Consider the following 15,387-nt stretch of genomic DNA (forward strand, 5'->3'; position numbering starts at 1 on the left):
AAGAGGGGCTGAAGGGTACAGATCACATGGGCAAGCCTCATCCTGAGGTCCAGTGAACGGTCCATCCCAGCAGGTCAGATCCTAGAAGCCCCTTCGAAGGCTGGGCCACCAGGAGGGAGCGGGGGAGGAAGGCGCAGTACCAGGCAGCCTCTGCTCCGCAGCTCTGAGGGGGTGGGGAAGGCAAGCCCTGGTCATCCCCTCCGTCTATAGCCCTTTTGTGTAAGTGCCTGGCAAGGATGACTCGGGGCTGTTCCTGGGAGCACAGCTGCAGCTCTGCGGGGAGGAGGCAGGGCCCCTGGGCAGCACTGCCCTCCCCGATACTCCCCTGGAGCTTTTTCAGTGGTAGGGGACATGTGCCCTGAGGGCCTCTGCTTAGCCTGACCCTGATGCAGGGGCTCCCTGTCCCCACTGACAGCAGTGATGGCAAGTTTATTGAGCGCCTCTCTGCCCAGCTGCCTCCCATCCCTCCTCTTCCTCCTCCTCCAGCTATCTTCCAGCTCCGCAGGTAAGATTTATCTTTATTCCTGCCCTGGGAGTTCCTGAGAATAGAAAGACTAGTTCTCTGGGCTCACCTCCTTCAGCTCATCCTCAAATTGCTATACAAGTTGTCTTTCCGAAATGTAGATGTGCTGACAGGGTTCCCCTCAGACACCTTCAGGGTTTCCCTACAGCCTGCAGAAGGGACCCCAACTCCATCACAAGACCTTAACTGAAGGCTCTTCTTGAACTCTCTCTTACCTATCTTTCCAGCTTCGGTTTGTCACCTATCAAATGGGGACTATCATAATAACAGCCTCTGGGAGTTGCTGTCAGGGTTCAGTGAGATGAGGTCTATACTGTGCTTAGTCATGCCTGTCCCTTGGTAAATCTCCATAAATGTTTGTTTTGAGTCATAGTGTCTTGTCGTGTTTGGAGTTCTGTTCTGCACAATCGCGCACTAGTAAGTTTTTATAGAGGAGCTCTGCTGTCAAAAGACATATTTCCAACCTTAGGGAGCCACCTATCAGAGGAGGCCCAGGCCATGCACGCCCCTGGGAAATCGTTGCAGGTCTAGTGGAGAATCCAGCCTCATCTTCTAGTAGCTCCAAATCTGATGAGGAGACATCCCACAGAGGAAAAAAAGACTGGGAGTATGTACAGGGCAGGGTCTAGGAGCTGTACCAGGGCTGAAGATACAGAGGAAAAAAAGAAGGATAGAGAGCCACCTCTAGGGTGGAAGATCTCAGAGGAGAAGAATTTGGGACCAGGGAGCAAACCAAGAAAGAGGGCTGAGAAGTGATGGAGAGAGGGCGGCAGAGAAGTGACCAAAGCAAAACGTTTAATGGGAGAATAAGGGTCAATTTGGCCATATCTGAAGAGGGAGGCTATATTCCAAGGTGGGACCTAAAGGCTGGGATGACCACATGCTAGAATGTTCTATCCAGGGCACTCAAAATATCTCTATAACCAGAGACCTTTAAGAAAAAAATGAACTCTTCTCTGGCTGTAGAATGTTATTTAAAACATGCATTCAGGGGGCGGAAATAGCTCAGTGGTAGAGCACATGCTTAGCATACATGAGGTCCTGGGTTCAATCCCCAGCACCTCCATTAAAAAGGTAATTCAATAAATAAAACTAATTACCTCTCCACCCACCCCTCAAAAAATCCTGTTAAAAATCAAGTGTCTTCTTCTTGCCCTGTTTTGATCAAGTGTCTTCTTTCCCTATTTGGAAGCAACCCTTCCCACGACATGCTTGTTTGTCAAGGTTCCCTCTGATGCCCAGTTTCTTTTCTTTGGCGTATTGGACAGGACAGTTCAGAGTAATCGGACCAGGGCATCCCATCCGAGCTCTGGTAGGGGATGAAGCGGAACTGCCTTGTCGCATATCTCCAGGAAAGAATGCTACAGGCATGGAGGTGGGGTGGTACCGGCCCCCCTTCTCCAGGGTGGTTCATCTCTACCGAAGTGGCAAGGACCAAGACGAAGAGCAGGCGCCTGAATACCGGGGCCGCACGGAGCTGCTGAAAGAGACCATCGGGGAGGGGAAGGTGACCCTCAGGATCCGAAAAGTCAGGTTCTCAGATGAAGGAGGTTTCACCTGCTTCTTCCGAGATCATTCTTACCAAGAGGAGGCAGCGATGGAATTGAAAGTGGAAGGTGAGTATTGCGAATATTAGTAGGTATGATCTGTTGAGTGGCCAAGACCTCCCTTTGAGACTTCAATCATCCTCTCCACTGAAATGAGATCCTTCAATCCAAACACCTCACTCCTGGAAATCCAAGCCATAGAGGTATGCACATCAGTATCTGGGAATTTATACACACACAATGTCCGCTGCATCATTATTCAGCATGGGAAGGAAACCGGAATCAGAGTCCATGTCCATGAGTTGGGAAGTGATTGAATAAACACTGTTATCCATACAGTGAATATCATGCAGCCATTAAAAGTTTGTTTTAGCACCATACCACCGGCTTGGAGGTATCCCAAAGATACTGTTGAGTGATAAAAGCAAGCTACAGAATGCAGAGAACAAAGACAAAAGCTTATGTTTTAAAGATCAGAGAAATATATAAAAAGATATCCCTAAGAAAGCTAATTCACCGTGGGGGAAAGGAGGGAGGATGGGGTGTGATCTAAACAAAAAAGAAAAAAGGCCATAATTTTATCCATATGATCATATGTATCCATTTATGTAAAAGTATGTATAATATGTACATTTGTGAGTACATACAGAGAATTTTTTAAAATTTTAAATAGGAAAAATGGTAAAGATAGGCAGCAAAATCCAAAGTAATCAATTCGTGATTATTTTGTGCTACTGGAGGGGAATATGAGTAATCTGAAAATTAATCAAAATATCCAAGTGGACTTTTCCCCTTCTTGTTTTGCTTTAGACTGTCTTTTTGTTTATTTGTTATTCAACAAAAAAGCCTTATTCCTAACGAGTCAAATTGATCAAATTCTAGTACAATGAATCCCTCAGTTGATGTATTTGTGATGTTTTATTAGACAAGGAATATTATTGAAGAACATATTCCTGTTCTTCTAAATACAGTCCAAGTGAAGTAAACAAGTAAAAAAATATCTGAATATAATCATAGAAAGAGATGTTACCTGTGGGTTTTACCTCCACTGCTTTCTTTCTCTAGAATTTCGTTTTCAGTAAGTCTTGTGCTATGGATGACTTGGGCATTTTTTTTGTTTTTTGTTTTACCCTGGAAGGGTTAAGATTTGGACAAGGGGAAGTGGGTGGAGCCGGAGCTTTGAAAGTTAATTGCTATTTGGAGGGGGTGGATACAGCTCGGTGGTAGAGCGCATGCTTAGCATGCAGGAGGTCCTGGGTTCAATTCCTAGTACTTTCATTGAAAAGGAAGAAAGAAAAGAAAGTTAATTGCAAAACTAACTTAGTTGCAAAAACTCTTGGGAGGCCGGAACCTCAGGTCATTTTCCTTTCCCTCCACCTGACCTGTAGCTCAACATCAGACAATCGGTCACTTTAGTATCGCCAGGGCTCCAGTTGCAGTGCTGGGACCAGAAGATGGCATTGTATGCGGGATAACAAAGACCTATTTCTAGAGACAGATTTCAGGGACATGAAAATAGCTTTGTGTGTCACAGAATGTTCTCCACACAGCTGTTTTCTTTGGGGGATTATTTTTACCTGGCAAGATGTCTGATATTGAGGACCTCTCCAGTTTGCAGATTTTCCTCATTTCTGTTTAGCAACTTCCTACCTTAATAACTCCCTATCCCCACCATCAAACAAAGCAAAACAAAACAAAACAAAACAAAACAAAACAAAACAAAACAAAAAAAAGCCCAAAAAACAAAAAAACAAACCTGCCTCAGGGAGTTTTTCTCAAACTTGTCCAAGTTTTCCTTTGGGTTGGTTTCCACATTCCAACCTTCCTCCTGTCATAATCTCCATGCCTAAGAGTCTTTTTTAAAAAGTGTTTTAGGAGTAAACAATGGACCACCCACCTAGCCTGGGGATTCAGGAAGCTGAGGCAAATTTAGGGCTGAAATGCAGTAACTATATGATTGCCAAGTTTCAGGTGTAATTATCTCCTTTCTTTCTCTAAAGAGTTTCTAGTCTTTCTTTCCAACTTTCATATTTTTCTTGTCATTTTTGTGGTTTTATTCCTAGTTGCCTGTAATCCTTTCTTTGAACTCTTCATTATGAACCTTAAAACATATACAGAAGTAGAGAGATTATTATAATGAGCCTCCAGGTTTCCATCACCTGACTGCAACAGTTATGACCCAAGGACCGGCAACCTGTCTCATTTGACTCCACTCATTACCATCCTCCCCAACTGAAACATTCAGGCAAATCCTAGGCAGCATTATCGTTTCATTGCTAAATCCTCAAGAATGTACGCCTGAAATAGAAAAACTCTAAAAACAAAACAAAACAAAACACCCCAAATACTATAATGACATCTTTAACAGACATTTACCAATACTCTGTGCTCACATTTTTCTGATTGTTTTATAAATGTATTTTTACAATTGGGTTTGCTTGAATCCGATCCAGACAAGATCCACAGGTTGGTTTTTGTCCTGTAGAGTTTCCGATGGTTTAGATTTTGCTGATTTCATTGCCATGCTGTTTGGACGGTGTTTCAAACCCTGGATTTCCTGTAAACTCATAGATTAGAATATGCATAGTCAGATTCAGGTTTGATTTATTTTGTCAAGCTTGCTTAGTGTAATTTCAAAATGTTGAACTTAAGTGGTATTTTGAGATTTCTGCACCAATTCTGATGTGATATGAAAATACTTGATTTTTAGGAATGACGAATTCTCAAGTTCTGTTCACATTGTTGTGGGGGGTTGCCTACAAACACAATTGAAAGCAACATTAAATTTCAGTTTAAAAGTTACTGAAAATAAATGTTTTTTTCCTGTTTAAGTTCACCGATGCCCTTGACTTCCTATACCTCCATCACTGTCTTAGTTCAGGCTCGTGTTTTTTATTTTCACTATGACCATGGCCTCTTAAATGACCTCCCTCCCCCGCTCCCCAGTCCTGCAGTTGATAAATCAGATCTTGTTACTCCTCAGCATGGAGTCCTTCAAGGTACCCCCTGGCCTGGAGGATCAGATCTAAGTCCCTTCTGTGGGTCTTAAAACTCTCCAGGACCAGCCCAATATAGAGGCTAGACTCTTATTATTCTAAGCCACTGGACTTTCCTGGAAACAACCACTTTTCCTTTAACTAAGCTCAATCAGGTGACAGGTGACTTAAGATGTCGGCTCTAAGTCTTCATCTTTGAATCTTGGTGATATTGTTCCTTTCTTCAACATGACTTAACGGAGCCTCAAGCATGGGGCTGGGAGTCGAGGGTACAGCGCTGGGCCATGCCGGTTCTGCCTTTCAGATCCCTTCTACTGGATCAACCCTGGAGTGCTGGTTCTCATCGCGGTTCTGCCTGTGCTCCTCCTGCAGATCACTGTGGGCCTTGTCTTCCTCTGCCTGCAGCGCAGACTGAGAGGTATGGACTGGAGGCAGGGTGGCACCCTCCCCCGAAGTGACCTGGCCTCTTGGAGCGTGGTCAGCTAATGTTTACTCTTGAGTGACTTCTGGGTTCAGAACTCACTCTGTAATTATAAGTTTTACATCTTACCAAATGTAAATATCACTTAGATAACAGGACCCCATTTTACAGAAGAGGCAACTGAGGCCTGGCATGATTCAGAGACTTACTCAAGCTGACTCAGCTTATAAGTGGCAGAGCTCAGGTCTAATCTTCCATCTTCTGGGCCCTGTACCAGCCCTAGCAGCTCAAGCACCTGGGGGAGTGTGAGCTTCAGAATCGGGCAGGACCGTGCTATTAGGAGGTTTAAATAAAGATCCTGTGAGTAAAAGTCCCTACCATGGAGTAGGTGTTTGAAAGTTGTTTCCTCTTGCTTTTCCATTCAACACAGAGGACTCAGGTTCAGCGGTCTAAGGAGCTCTCTTGTGCCCAGAGCTTCCATTCGGAGACTTCTCCCCCAACCAAGTGCTCTCAAAGCCAAAGCCAGCAGGACCTTCAATCCCCCACCCCCATTCCTAAGAGGGTAAAGCAGCCAGGAGGGCTTGGAGTATGTCAGGGGGGATGTTGGTGGGATCTTCTCCCCTTGACCTCATCCCAGATACTGTTACCTCTTCTCCCAAATGAGAAAGGTCTTTAGCCCACTTGGCTGAGCAGAAAGAACCTGACTGGTGGGGTTAGGCAGCCTGGGTTAGAAGCCAGCTCAGACAGTGACTTGAACTCTCCAAGCGTCCATTGCCTTGTCTAGTGGAGACGACAGCCTCCCTCCTACATCATAAGGGTGGATTAAAGGGGCGAGTCTTATGGAAAGTCCCTAGTACTGAGCCAGCCACCAAGCAGCTGCTCAACAAAACATTTAGTTCCTTCCTCATTCAGGTGGGAAGTGGCTTTAGATTTACAAAGTGACAACTCAGCAGGGGGTGGAGTGGCTTTGTGAACTGTGCCACCAAGAAGCAGAGCAGAGAGCTGTGGGGGCGGTAATAAAACTTTAGGTTGATTTGGGGTATTGGTGGACAGTGTCTACCAGGGTTCTCAGCTCTCTTTACCGCAATATGGAACCCAGACAATAGTCAGGGAAAGAGCTGAACTCTTGGTTTCAAACTCAGTGCCCTTCTCACCCTCCTAAGGACGCTCCCAGGCAGCTGAGAAACAGCCCATAGGAAGGCCCAGGGCGCTGGGTGTGGAGGCGCCCCATCTAGTGCCTGAGCTGGAACTAAAAGTGTCACCTTTTTCTCTTTTAGGAAAACTTCGAGCAGAAATAGGTGAGTTCTGGGCACTGTCCCTCCCCAGCCCTCCTTCCTGGTCTTTTGGCATAACTGAAATGGTCATTTTCTCAGACCACCTCTGCCTCTGTCCCAATACTCTGTGCGACCTTCAGGAGGGAGCTTCACAATTGAAAACTCCTATAACCAGCGGAGAATTGTAGAAAAGTCTCGTTCCTCTTCCCTGCCCTTCAGCCAGGGTAGAGTGAAATCCTACAGTCTCCTTTCCTCCATCGTGCCTCACAACTAGAAGCAACTGTAAGCGATTAAATAACAAAGGATCAGAGGAGACAGGATCATTTTGAGCGCCCCACTAAGTCCCTTCCATCTGTTCTTCTTTCAGAGAATCTCCACCGGACTTTTGGTAAGTCTTGGGGTACCCAGCTCCCCCAGGTCAGCTTGGCGTTTCACTGGTTCCTGTCACCTGGGGAGATAAGACTCCTGGCTCCTGGGTGGTTTCCTCCCTCTCTTGTTCTTTCTTTGAATGTCATCATTTGCGTCTAGGATTGGTTAAATAGCAAATACACTATAAATTACACTATAACTAACAGCTTCCCAAATGTTAACTCATTCTGTAGGAATTACAAGTTCTTTATGTGCCTTATTTCTTTTTTCAGGAATTACAAAGGGGAGATAAACAGATTCTTTGCACATACAATTGATGCTTAGTTGAGGAGGTGATCGATATACATAAATTAACAGGAGAACAAAGTACATATATATCATCAAAGAAACTCACACGGAGGAATGAGCTTTCTTGAGTACAGAATGAGGAGCTGTAACTACACATGACTACTCAGGGAAGGTTCTTGGGGAGGGTGAAGACACCAAACCCCACTAGAATGTTGGCCCAAGGATATGGAGTCTGTCCTTTTTGCTCACTGCAGAGCGTCCAGTGCCTAAGGGCAATGCCCACAACAGAAGGGCACCCAAATATCTGTTGCATGGATGTTGCAGAAATTATAAGGTGGTCCCTGCTTGGAGAAGCCTTCCTGAACAGCCTCTCCTCCTGACTCTAGGTACCCCTGAGACCTAGCACAGGAGAGCTCCACCCTGGCATTTAATCGGGAGTGCAGAAGGCACAACACACTCAGTCTGCAACTCAAAGAGGGAGGAATAGGATCTCTGCTTTGTAGGATTTGAATAACAAAAGGTCTTCACTCTTTTTGTATGGGATGTACCTCGTGGACCCCTCCCTTCCCAGGATGTTTTGAAATGTACACATAAAATATAACATGCAGAATTACGAAGAAAACCATTGCATTGAAATATAAACAAATTTGTGACAAATGTCCCTTTAAATAACAAAAATACATTAATAATGTAGCAGCAGGTCTAGTAACTTGCCATTTCAAAATATTGATAAACAGTATTTTGAGACTTCTGCAACAACTCTGATAAGAATATGGTTTCCATTGATGATAAAGTCAAAAGGACTGCTGATAACTGATTACCTACATTTTTAGTGGAAGAAAATGCTAAATTCAGTTCAAAGTTAGCAAAAATTAAAACGTAGTGCTTTTCTCATCCAAGTTCATGGACTCCCTGGATTCTACCCAGACTCCTTTGGTGTTCTTGGAACCCAGGTTAAGAAACCCAATAGTAAATGGGGGAGGTGGGGTGGAGGTGGGACAGGAGGAGGAACACGTGTTAATCTTACTTGTTCTGTGGCAAACGCTTCAGATCCCCACTTTCTGAGGGTGCCCTGCTGGAAGATAACCCTGTTTGTAATCGTGCCCGTTCTCGGACCCGTGGTCGCCTTGATCATCTGCTACAACTGGCTACATCGCAGACTAGCAGGTGCAGTGGTGGGGCAGCAAATAGGACCAACAGAGCAGTAGGGGACCAAGCCAGCCCTGGAGGGGAAACAAAAAGGGTGCATGGACGCAGGGCCCAAGAGTCGGAGCTGGGACTTCCTTCCTGCTCTGTGCCCATGGCCAATCCCCGGCTCCCCAGAGAATCCATGAGGACCATTTTCTGAGATCTGAGGGGTCTCTTAGTGGAAAGGGGGTAGGAGGTGCCCAACTGTGAATTCCACAGGGCGGATGTGGGGAGGGAGCTGGTCATCTTCCCCCCATCACCTATTTCTCTTTGATTCCAGGGCAATTTCTTGAAGAGCTAAGTAAGTCTTCTTCTTTTTCTTACGAGAACAAAAAACCAGGAAAGCAGCCAGGGGAAGGGGGGTTACTGAGGGATCAAAATCCCAGAGGAAAGGAGGGGTGGGCAAGCATGGGTGGAGGGAGGGAGGACTCCTCCTGGGAGGTGGAAGCTGGGGGCACGCCCACCTACTGCCTGATTTGCCCACCTCCATGCCCCTCTCCTGGAATCACACTCCAGCTGGCCTCCTCTCCCGTTCCTACAGCAGCTGCCCTGTGCCTTACCTCTGAGACCAATCACTGAGGCAGGCACAGAGATCAGATGACTTCACGGGGCTTTTATTCTACCTGGTTTAATGGTTTCATCATAGAAACTACCAACAGACTTTTCAAGTTATTTTCTCCTCCTTCTAGGAAACCCCTTCTGAATAATTTTGCATCTCGGCAGGGGTGGAGAAGAGCCTGGTTGCTCCAAGAATTGATCCTAGGGGATGTCACATTCGTCAAGTTGCACACTCATTGGCCTCTTCGCTATGGGGACATTCCAACCTGCACTTCTGGGAATGCTCTGGATTCCAAATCGGATCAATTTCTTCTGTCATCTACCTTGTCTCTCCCTTTCCCCAGATTGTTACCCACATCTTTCTGCTCCTGTCTCCCATCTGGAACCCCTCTCTGGCCACAGCCAGGCTGGTGATTTTCTCTCCTTTAGAGGACACCTGTGCTGGGGAGTAACACAAAAGAGGGTCTCTGCCACAAACTGGAGACCGGGGACCTCCTTGCTGCAAATTCCAGCATGCCAACTTTGCAAATGGTGGTTGTTTCTTCCAAGATCTCAGCCCTGAGGGGCGGAGCTGAGAGGTGTGCAGGGTTGAAGGGAAGGCGCAGGAAAAGTCCAAAACATCCGAGAGCCAAGTGACTCCTGCAGAGTGAGGACATGGGGAGCCCTAACCAAAACCAGGAGAAGGGGGGAACCCACAGAAGGCTGGCCAGAGCTCCATCTTGCCCGGCAGCCTTCCAAGGAGCCAGGGGAGCCAGGGATGGGAACTGGGCAACGTGCCTGCATTCAACTCTTTCTACAACCACATCTAGTCCAGACGGGTCCCTCAGACTCTCCCCCCACCTCATCCTTATTCTCCCATCTTCATACCTATTGGAGTGTTCACTGTTTTATTCAACAATTACTACTTGATGGTCTATCAGACACAAAAGAAACAAGCTAGGTGCTAATTAATAACAATACAAGTTTCCATGTGCCACTCCTTGTCCCTTTTCCTTTCTAGATTTCCTTCATTACCCCCTTACCTGGGTTCCTCTACCCCCAGTCTCCTTACCCTGGAGGTTAGTCTTCAGGAAAACCAAACAGAGAAAGACCTGGACAGAAAGGTCATTTATTTCTGTTCCAAGACCTTTAGTTGCTTTCTTTCCTCTGCCTCCCTTCTCCCCTCCCCTCCTTCCCTCTTCCAGGGGTATGGATCCAGAAAAAAATCCATTTCCTTCCCTGCTGTAGGGGGTGTATCATGAAAGAAGCCAAGCCACTGACCCAGGAGTGCCCAGCATTGATGCGGACTCCCCAGCCACAGCCCCTTGGCTTTGTAGCCCCCCCAGTGGCCCAAAAGGTCCTCCTTCTCCCCAAAGCAGACGTCGCAGATAGGGCAGCGGTAGACCTTCTGCTTCCAGTGAGTCTGCTGGTGCCTGACCAGCCCCGAGAATAAAGTGAAGGACTTGCCACAGTGGAAGCAGCGGTTGGACTGCTCTGTGAGGTGGGCCTTCTGGGGGCCAGGGACACAGGCTCTCTTGCTGAAAGTCAAGGGACAGTGAGAGCCAGATACCTTGAATCTTGAAGGCTTTTCTGGGTGAGAGTTGGTCTTGGAATCCAGGAAGGTGGCTCTAGTATTGGTCGCCTGGGTCCCGATCACAGGCTCTGGGGTTGTAAAGACGGGGGCCTGAGTTTTCATAGTGATCACTCGGTTCTTGGCTACAGGTGCCTGGTTCTTATCTATAGATGGCTGGGCCCCAGCCTCAGGACCCTTGGTTTTAAATGCAGGTCCTTGGGTCCTGGCCACTGGTGCCTGGTTCCCAGCTGTGAGTCCCTGGAATCCAGCTGCGCTGTCTGGAATCCTCACAATATGCTTCTGGTTTCCAGTCCTCTGCTCCTGGCCTTGGTGTGTCTTCTGGTGGCGTTTGAGCTCGGATTGGTCCCGGAAGCACTTCCCACAGAAGGGGCACGAGTGGGGCCGGTAACCCAGATGGACGCGGCGGTGACGACTCAGTCCAGAAGCGTCACAATAGGTCTTGTCGCAGAGCGAGCAGCGGAAGGGCCTCTCCCCCAGGTGCATGCGCCGGTGGTAGCTGAGGGCCTTGGGGTTCCGGAATGACTTCCCACACTGGCCGCAGGTGATGTTATGCCGCTTGGGACTGTGAACAAACTGGTGGCTGTGGAGGCCGGAGCGCTTGCTGAAACACCTGCCACAGATGTGGCAGGAAAAGGGTGGCCCCGCCCAGGATGCGGGCAACACTGACGTCCTGTCCAGGGACCCAGCTGGAGTGGAGGAGGGGCTCACCCCTCTGCCAGCAAGAGGGACCTTCTTGTCATCACTAGTCCCCTGATCTCTCTCACTTTGACTCTGTTCTTCAAGTTTCTCCTTCTTGCCTCCTGGGGGGAACAAGGAAGAATAACAAGCTCTCCATTCAGTTCAGTTTACTTCCCCCACTCTTGCCCTCCTTCTCCTGCCCAACATTCACTCTCACTCTTAGACCTCAGAGGCCAGAGATAAGAAAAAAACTTCAGGGTTTTCGAAATAAAAGCAAATAAAAATTTAACTGGAATCTTCCAACAATATCAGAGATCAAAATTTTAACCTATAACCACATTTCTTGAAATCTGTTTCCTGTTGTTTTTCAATATTGTTCATACTCCCACCAGCACTCCACAGACACCCACAGGTGACCTTGTAAATTGGGACACATGAGTGAAAGGAGATGGTATTAATAATCAAGCAACTGTGTGAAGCATAAACCAGGGCTGTTCTGGCAAACCAGGAGGTGTGGTCAGCTCAGACTTAAATTTCTTTCAAGTCCTTATTCAACTCTCAGAAGCAAGTCTCCACTAATCCAACTCAACATCAAGCTCACCTCCCTTCCCTTTCTTTTCTCTTAGGAAGGATTTTTTTCATCACAGGGGTATCACTGACATAAGCAGCCCACATGTAGTCTATTCACTTGTCCCTAGAAACTGAAGCTATTCACTTGTCCCAAATGGCTTCCATACTCATCTTCTTGAAGCCAAGGGACTTGCACGGATGATCTCAAGGTTCCTCCCAGCTCCAAGTCTGACCAGGCTGGGAGGATGCAGGCTAGGAGTGGAGATGCAGAGCCCTGGTCCTCTTAGCCAGCTTTCCATCCTCCCAAGGCACGTCTCGGGCCCTTTTCACCCTCCTCTCTACTCTGCAGTTCTTACCTGAATGAAGACCTCCATTTGAGGGACAGAGATCTGCTCTCCACTGTTTCTCTTCTTGTTCAAGCTTGGTGATCAGATCTGGATTAGACAGAAAGATTCTGGCTGGAGAGGGGGAAGGAGAGGAAGAGTTGAGGTCCCCCCCAGGCTCCGCCCCTTCACACCTGATGGGGACAACAGGCTACCTTCTTCTGTACCCTTGGTTTAAGAACCATAATCTGGGGCACTCGGGTACAGGGAGGGGACACTCAAAAGGCCAGCTCCTAAAAAGTGCCTGGTATGTAACAGGAGTGACTCAGTAAGTATTGGTTGGATGAATAGGCAAATTTGCAAACTTTGAGAACACTGTCATCATGTTGCAAGTGTTATCTTTGCCTTCATGCAAGCTTTCATTTCTTCTCCTTGTACCCTGAGCCTAGTGACCCAGATCTGTTACACCTGAAGGTATGGAACCAAGAGTCAGTAAAGCTAATTATGAACTCATCTACTGGCCCAGGGGAACCAGGTGTCCCAGAGTCCTGGACAGGGGGCTGGTGAGGGAACCCCAGCCTCTTACCCACAGACACCAGGTTTCTGAAGGTCTCTGACATAACGTCCTGGTAGAGGACCCTCTGACTGGCATTTAGACATTCCCACTCTTCCTGAGTGAAATTCACTGCCACATCCTCAAAGGAGACTGGCTTCTGGAAGAACAGGAGAGATTCAGGAAGTCTGTATGCATACAGACAGACATTCAGTCTCAAGGTTCAGAAAACTTAGAGAAAAGGGAAACTATGGAAGGAGGGGAGAAATATGAATAGACAGCAACTTCAGTGCGCAGACAGAGAAGGAAGGATGGAGAGGAGGGAAGAAAAATGTTGGGGGAGGAAGGAGGGGTATATAATGAATAGAAATAGAAAGGAAACAAATGAAAAAGGCTGCCACTCTGATGAACTTCAGCAAGTACTCCATGAAGGATGCCAAGGGAGACTGAGAAGAGCCTTGAGCCTCTTTTCCTGGGTGTTGTTCAGCTTGGAATAGTCTGAGATTCCATCTGGTCTATAGACAGGAAAATGGGTGAAAGGGCTCCCAGGGTCCAGGACTGGTCCCTCCTTCTCTAGCTTGGTCTCACCTTCACCCACATCTTCCACCAGCACTCTGTCTTCACGGCTTCCTGCAGAGCCTCTTCGTCCACCCCAGAGAGCAGCTTCTGTACAGGTTCGATTGTCTTCGGCTGGTCAAACACCTTCTCCTTCATACTGTCTTTGTCTAGCTCTATCCACTCCTGGCCTGGCCCCCAAGGCTGACTAGACTCCTTCCTGGAGCCATCTACCTCCCCACAACTGAGTAGACAGAGAGATTCTGCAAAGGTCCCAGAGTTTGACATGGATTCCCGTGGCAAATGTATCTGCTCCAGGGGGCAGTCTTCCTTTTAGGTTCTGTCGTCCAAATTCTTTTCTTTCATAGCCAAGAACACCTTTGGTCCCCTCCAAGCCTAGGCTATAGAGTTCAGGGACCCGGTCACCATTGTTCAGTAACTCCAGATTAGGGCTCAGAAGATGTCTGCCTTCTGGTTCACCCTGCTTCCAGCCATCGGCTGGTGCCACCTCTAGGAACCTGAGATCAGAGAGAAACAAAACATATCAGCAAGAGGGGGAATGAGGAACAACAGCTTCCTTATTTGGTCCAGGGCCACCAAGAGTCACTGACCCCCTGCTTTGTACCTAAAACCTCTCAGCACTGGCCCATGGGATAGCAACTACTGACCCCTTTTTAAGGAACCTCAAGTACAGAGGTGCTAGGTAACGTGATCAAGGATACCCTTCGTCCACAGCAGAGTTAGTGTTCAAAGCCTCGACTCTGTATTGCTGAGGACATGATTTTTGCTGTCCCAAAGCCCTCTCTAGAGCAATAGTACGGTATTCTGGAAAGAAAGCACATGCCTGAGGTAACCAGCCCTGGATCTGTCACAAACCACCTTGCGCAAGTTTCTTCATTCTGGTTTCACTGGAAAATGAGATTAAAGGAGATCTCTAAGATCCCATCTAGGCCCCCAAAATATACGGTTATGTGGATTTTTAACAGGTACAGATTCTTGTAAAGAACGATATCGATGACAACTCAACAGCAAACACTTATTCAGGGCTCGCAGGGCCCTCGAGGGAAGTTCCTGCTCAGAGGCAGACATGGCTGAACTCCCACCTCCTCCTGAGATGGAAGGAATAGAATAAAGATATTAAAACCTGTTGACTTTCTTCCTTTCACTTTTTTGGATGGTGGTAGAATTGAAAACACCAGCAAGGAAAAGGGCATTTAACAATGGAATGGAGTTAATGGGATGGCTAAAAAGAAGGCAGATGCAAGAGAAAGATGCATTCCTGGGAGGTGAAGCTAGCTTCCGCCCCGCCCCTCCCTCCCTCCCTCTCCTTCAAGACCATCCACAGTCATTCCAAATGAGGTGTGCAGGTCTGGGTGGTTCTACTCTCCAGCCAAAGGTAATAAAAGTAATACTTCCAAACAGTTTCAATAATAGTAACCCCAAGGTCTGGCTTTCCTGTTCTCAGTACCATCTCTGTCAGTAGCTGTCAAAAAGAGGCCCACGGCCCAGATTCAAAGCTGGCTCTCTGGTTTGGGAAGGGAGCATGACTGTGGAGACTTAATTTCTGGCAGCTACTGCTTGCCCCTGGCACTATTGCCTCCCGTAGTACTTTCTACAGTCACAAGGCCCAGAGCTCCAACCGGCTGGCCCGAGAGTGGAGGGAGGCTGAGTATAACTCAACAGACTTCCGGCGCAGGCCGGTCTATCTGTTCCCGGGCCTGTCCCCGCCCTTCCAGAAAGCAATTCCCTCGAGGGCGTGTGTCGCCATTTTCCAGTCTTCTGAGTCCACCCAATCTCCCTCTAACCCCCAAATCCGTCGGTGTTTTCCCACAGCAGTTCTGAGAACGATTCAAATCCCCAACACATCTGCCAGGCTTCGCGGGGTCCGCCTTCGCGCCCCCTCCCCAGGTGCTCCAACCAGTAGAGTTTTCTGCCCTTCGGTCAAGCAAAACGACCCTCAAGTTTCGCCCT

The 15,387-nt window shown here is 47.6% G+C and overlaps 2 protein-coding genes across 4 annotated transcripts; one reads left to right on the forward strand and one right to left on the reverse strand.

Annotated features, from left to right (window-relative positions):
• The first annotated feature begins 279 nt into the window (after nt 1-279).
• MOG (myelin oligodendrocyte glycoprotein) lies at nt 280-10,138 on the forward strand. 3 transcript variants are annotated; one of them, XM_014568324.2, is made up of 8 exons: nt 280-505; nt 1,792-2,139; nt 5,371-5,484; nt 6,765-6,785; nt 7,129-7,149; nt 8,469-8,585; nt 8,887-8,907; nt 9,330-10,138. In XM_014568324.2, exons 1-8 carry the CDS (start codon nt 421-423, stop codon nt 9,614-9,616), a joined length of 1,014 nt encoding a protein of 337 aa, XP_014423810.1. In that variant the 5' UTR covers nt 280-420; the 3' UTR covers nt 9,617-10,138. The 3 variants fall into 3 exon arrangements, with proteins under 3 accessions (XP_014423810.1, XP_032318522.1, XP_006195470.1); XM_006195408.3 differs by having other exon boundaries at nt 283-505; nt 9,296-9,460; XM_032462631.1 differs by lacking the exon at nt 9,330-10,138 and having other exon boundaries at nt 282-505; nt 8,469-8,905.
• ZFP57 (ZFP57 zinc finger protein) lies at nt 10,018-13,845 on the reverse strand. Its single transcript, XM_032463512.1, is given in 5 exon segments — nt 10,018-10,365; nt 10,368-11,537; nt 12,342-12,419; nt 12,895-13,021; nt 13,450-13,845. Coding segments are annotated over 5 exon segments (1,962 nt in total). The 3' UTR covers nt 10,018-10,174.
• Between the last annotated feature and the right edge of the window lie 1,542 nt (nt 13,846-15,387).

Source organism: Camelus ferus, chromosome 20, assembly GCF_009834535.1.
Source record: "Camelus ferus isolate YT-003-E chromosome 20, BCGSAC_Cfer_1.0, whole genome shotgun sequence".
Taxonomy (NCBI): domain Eukaryota; kingdom Metazoa; phylum Chordata; class Mammalia; order Artiodactyla; family Camelidae; genus Camelus; species Camelus ferus.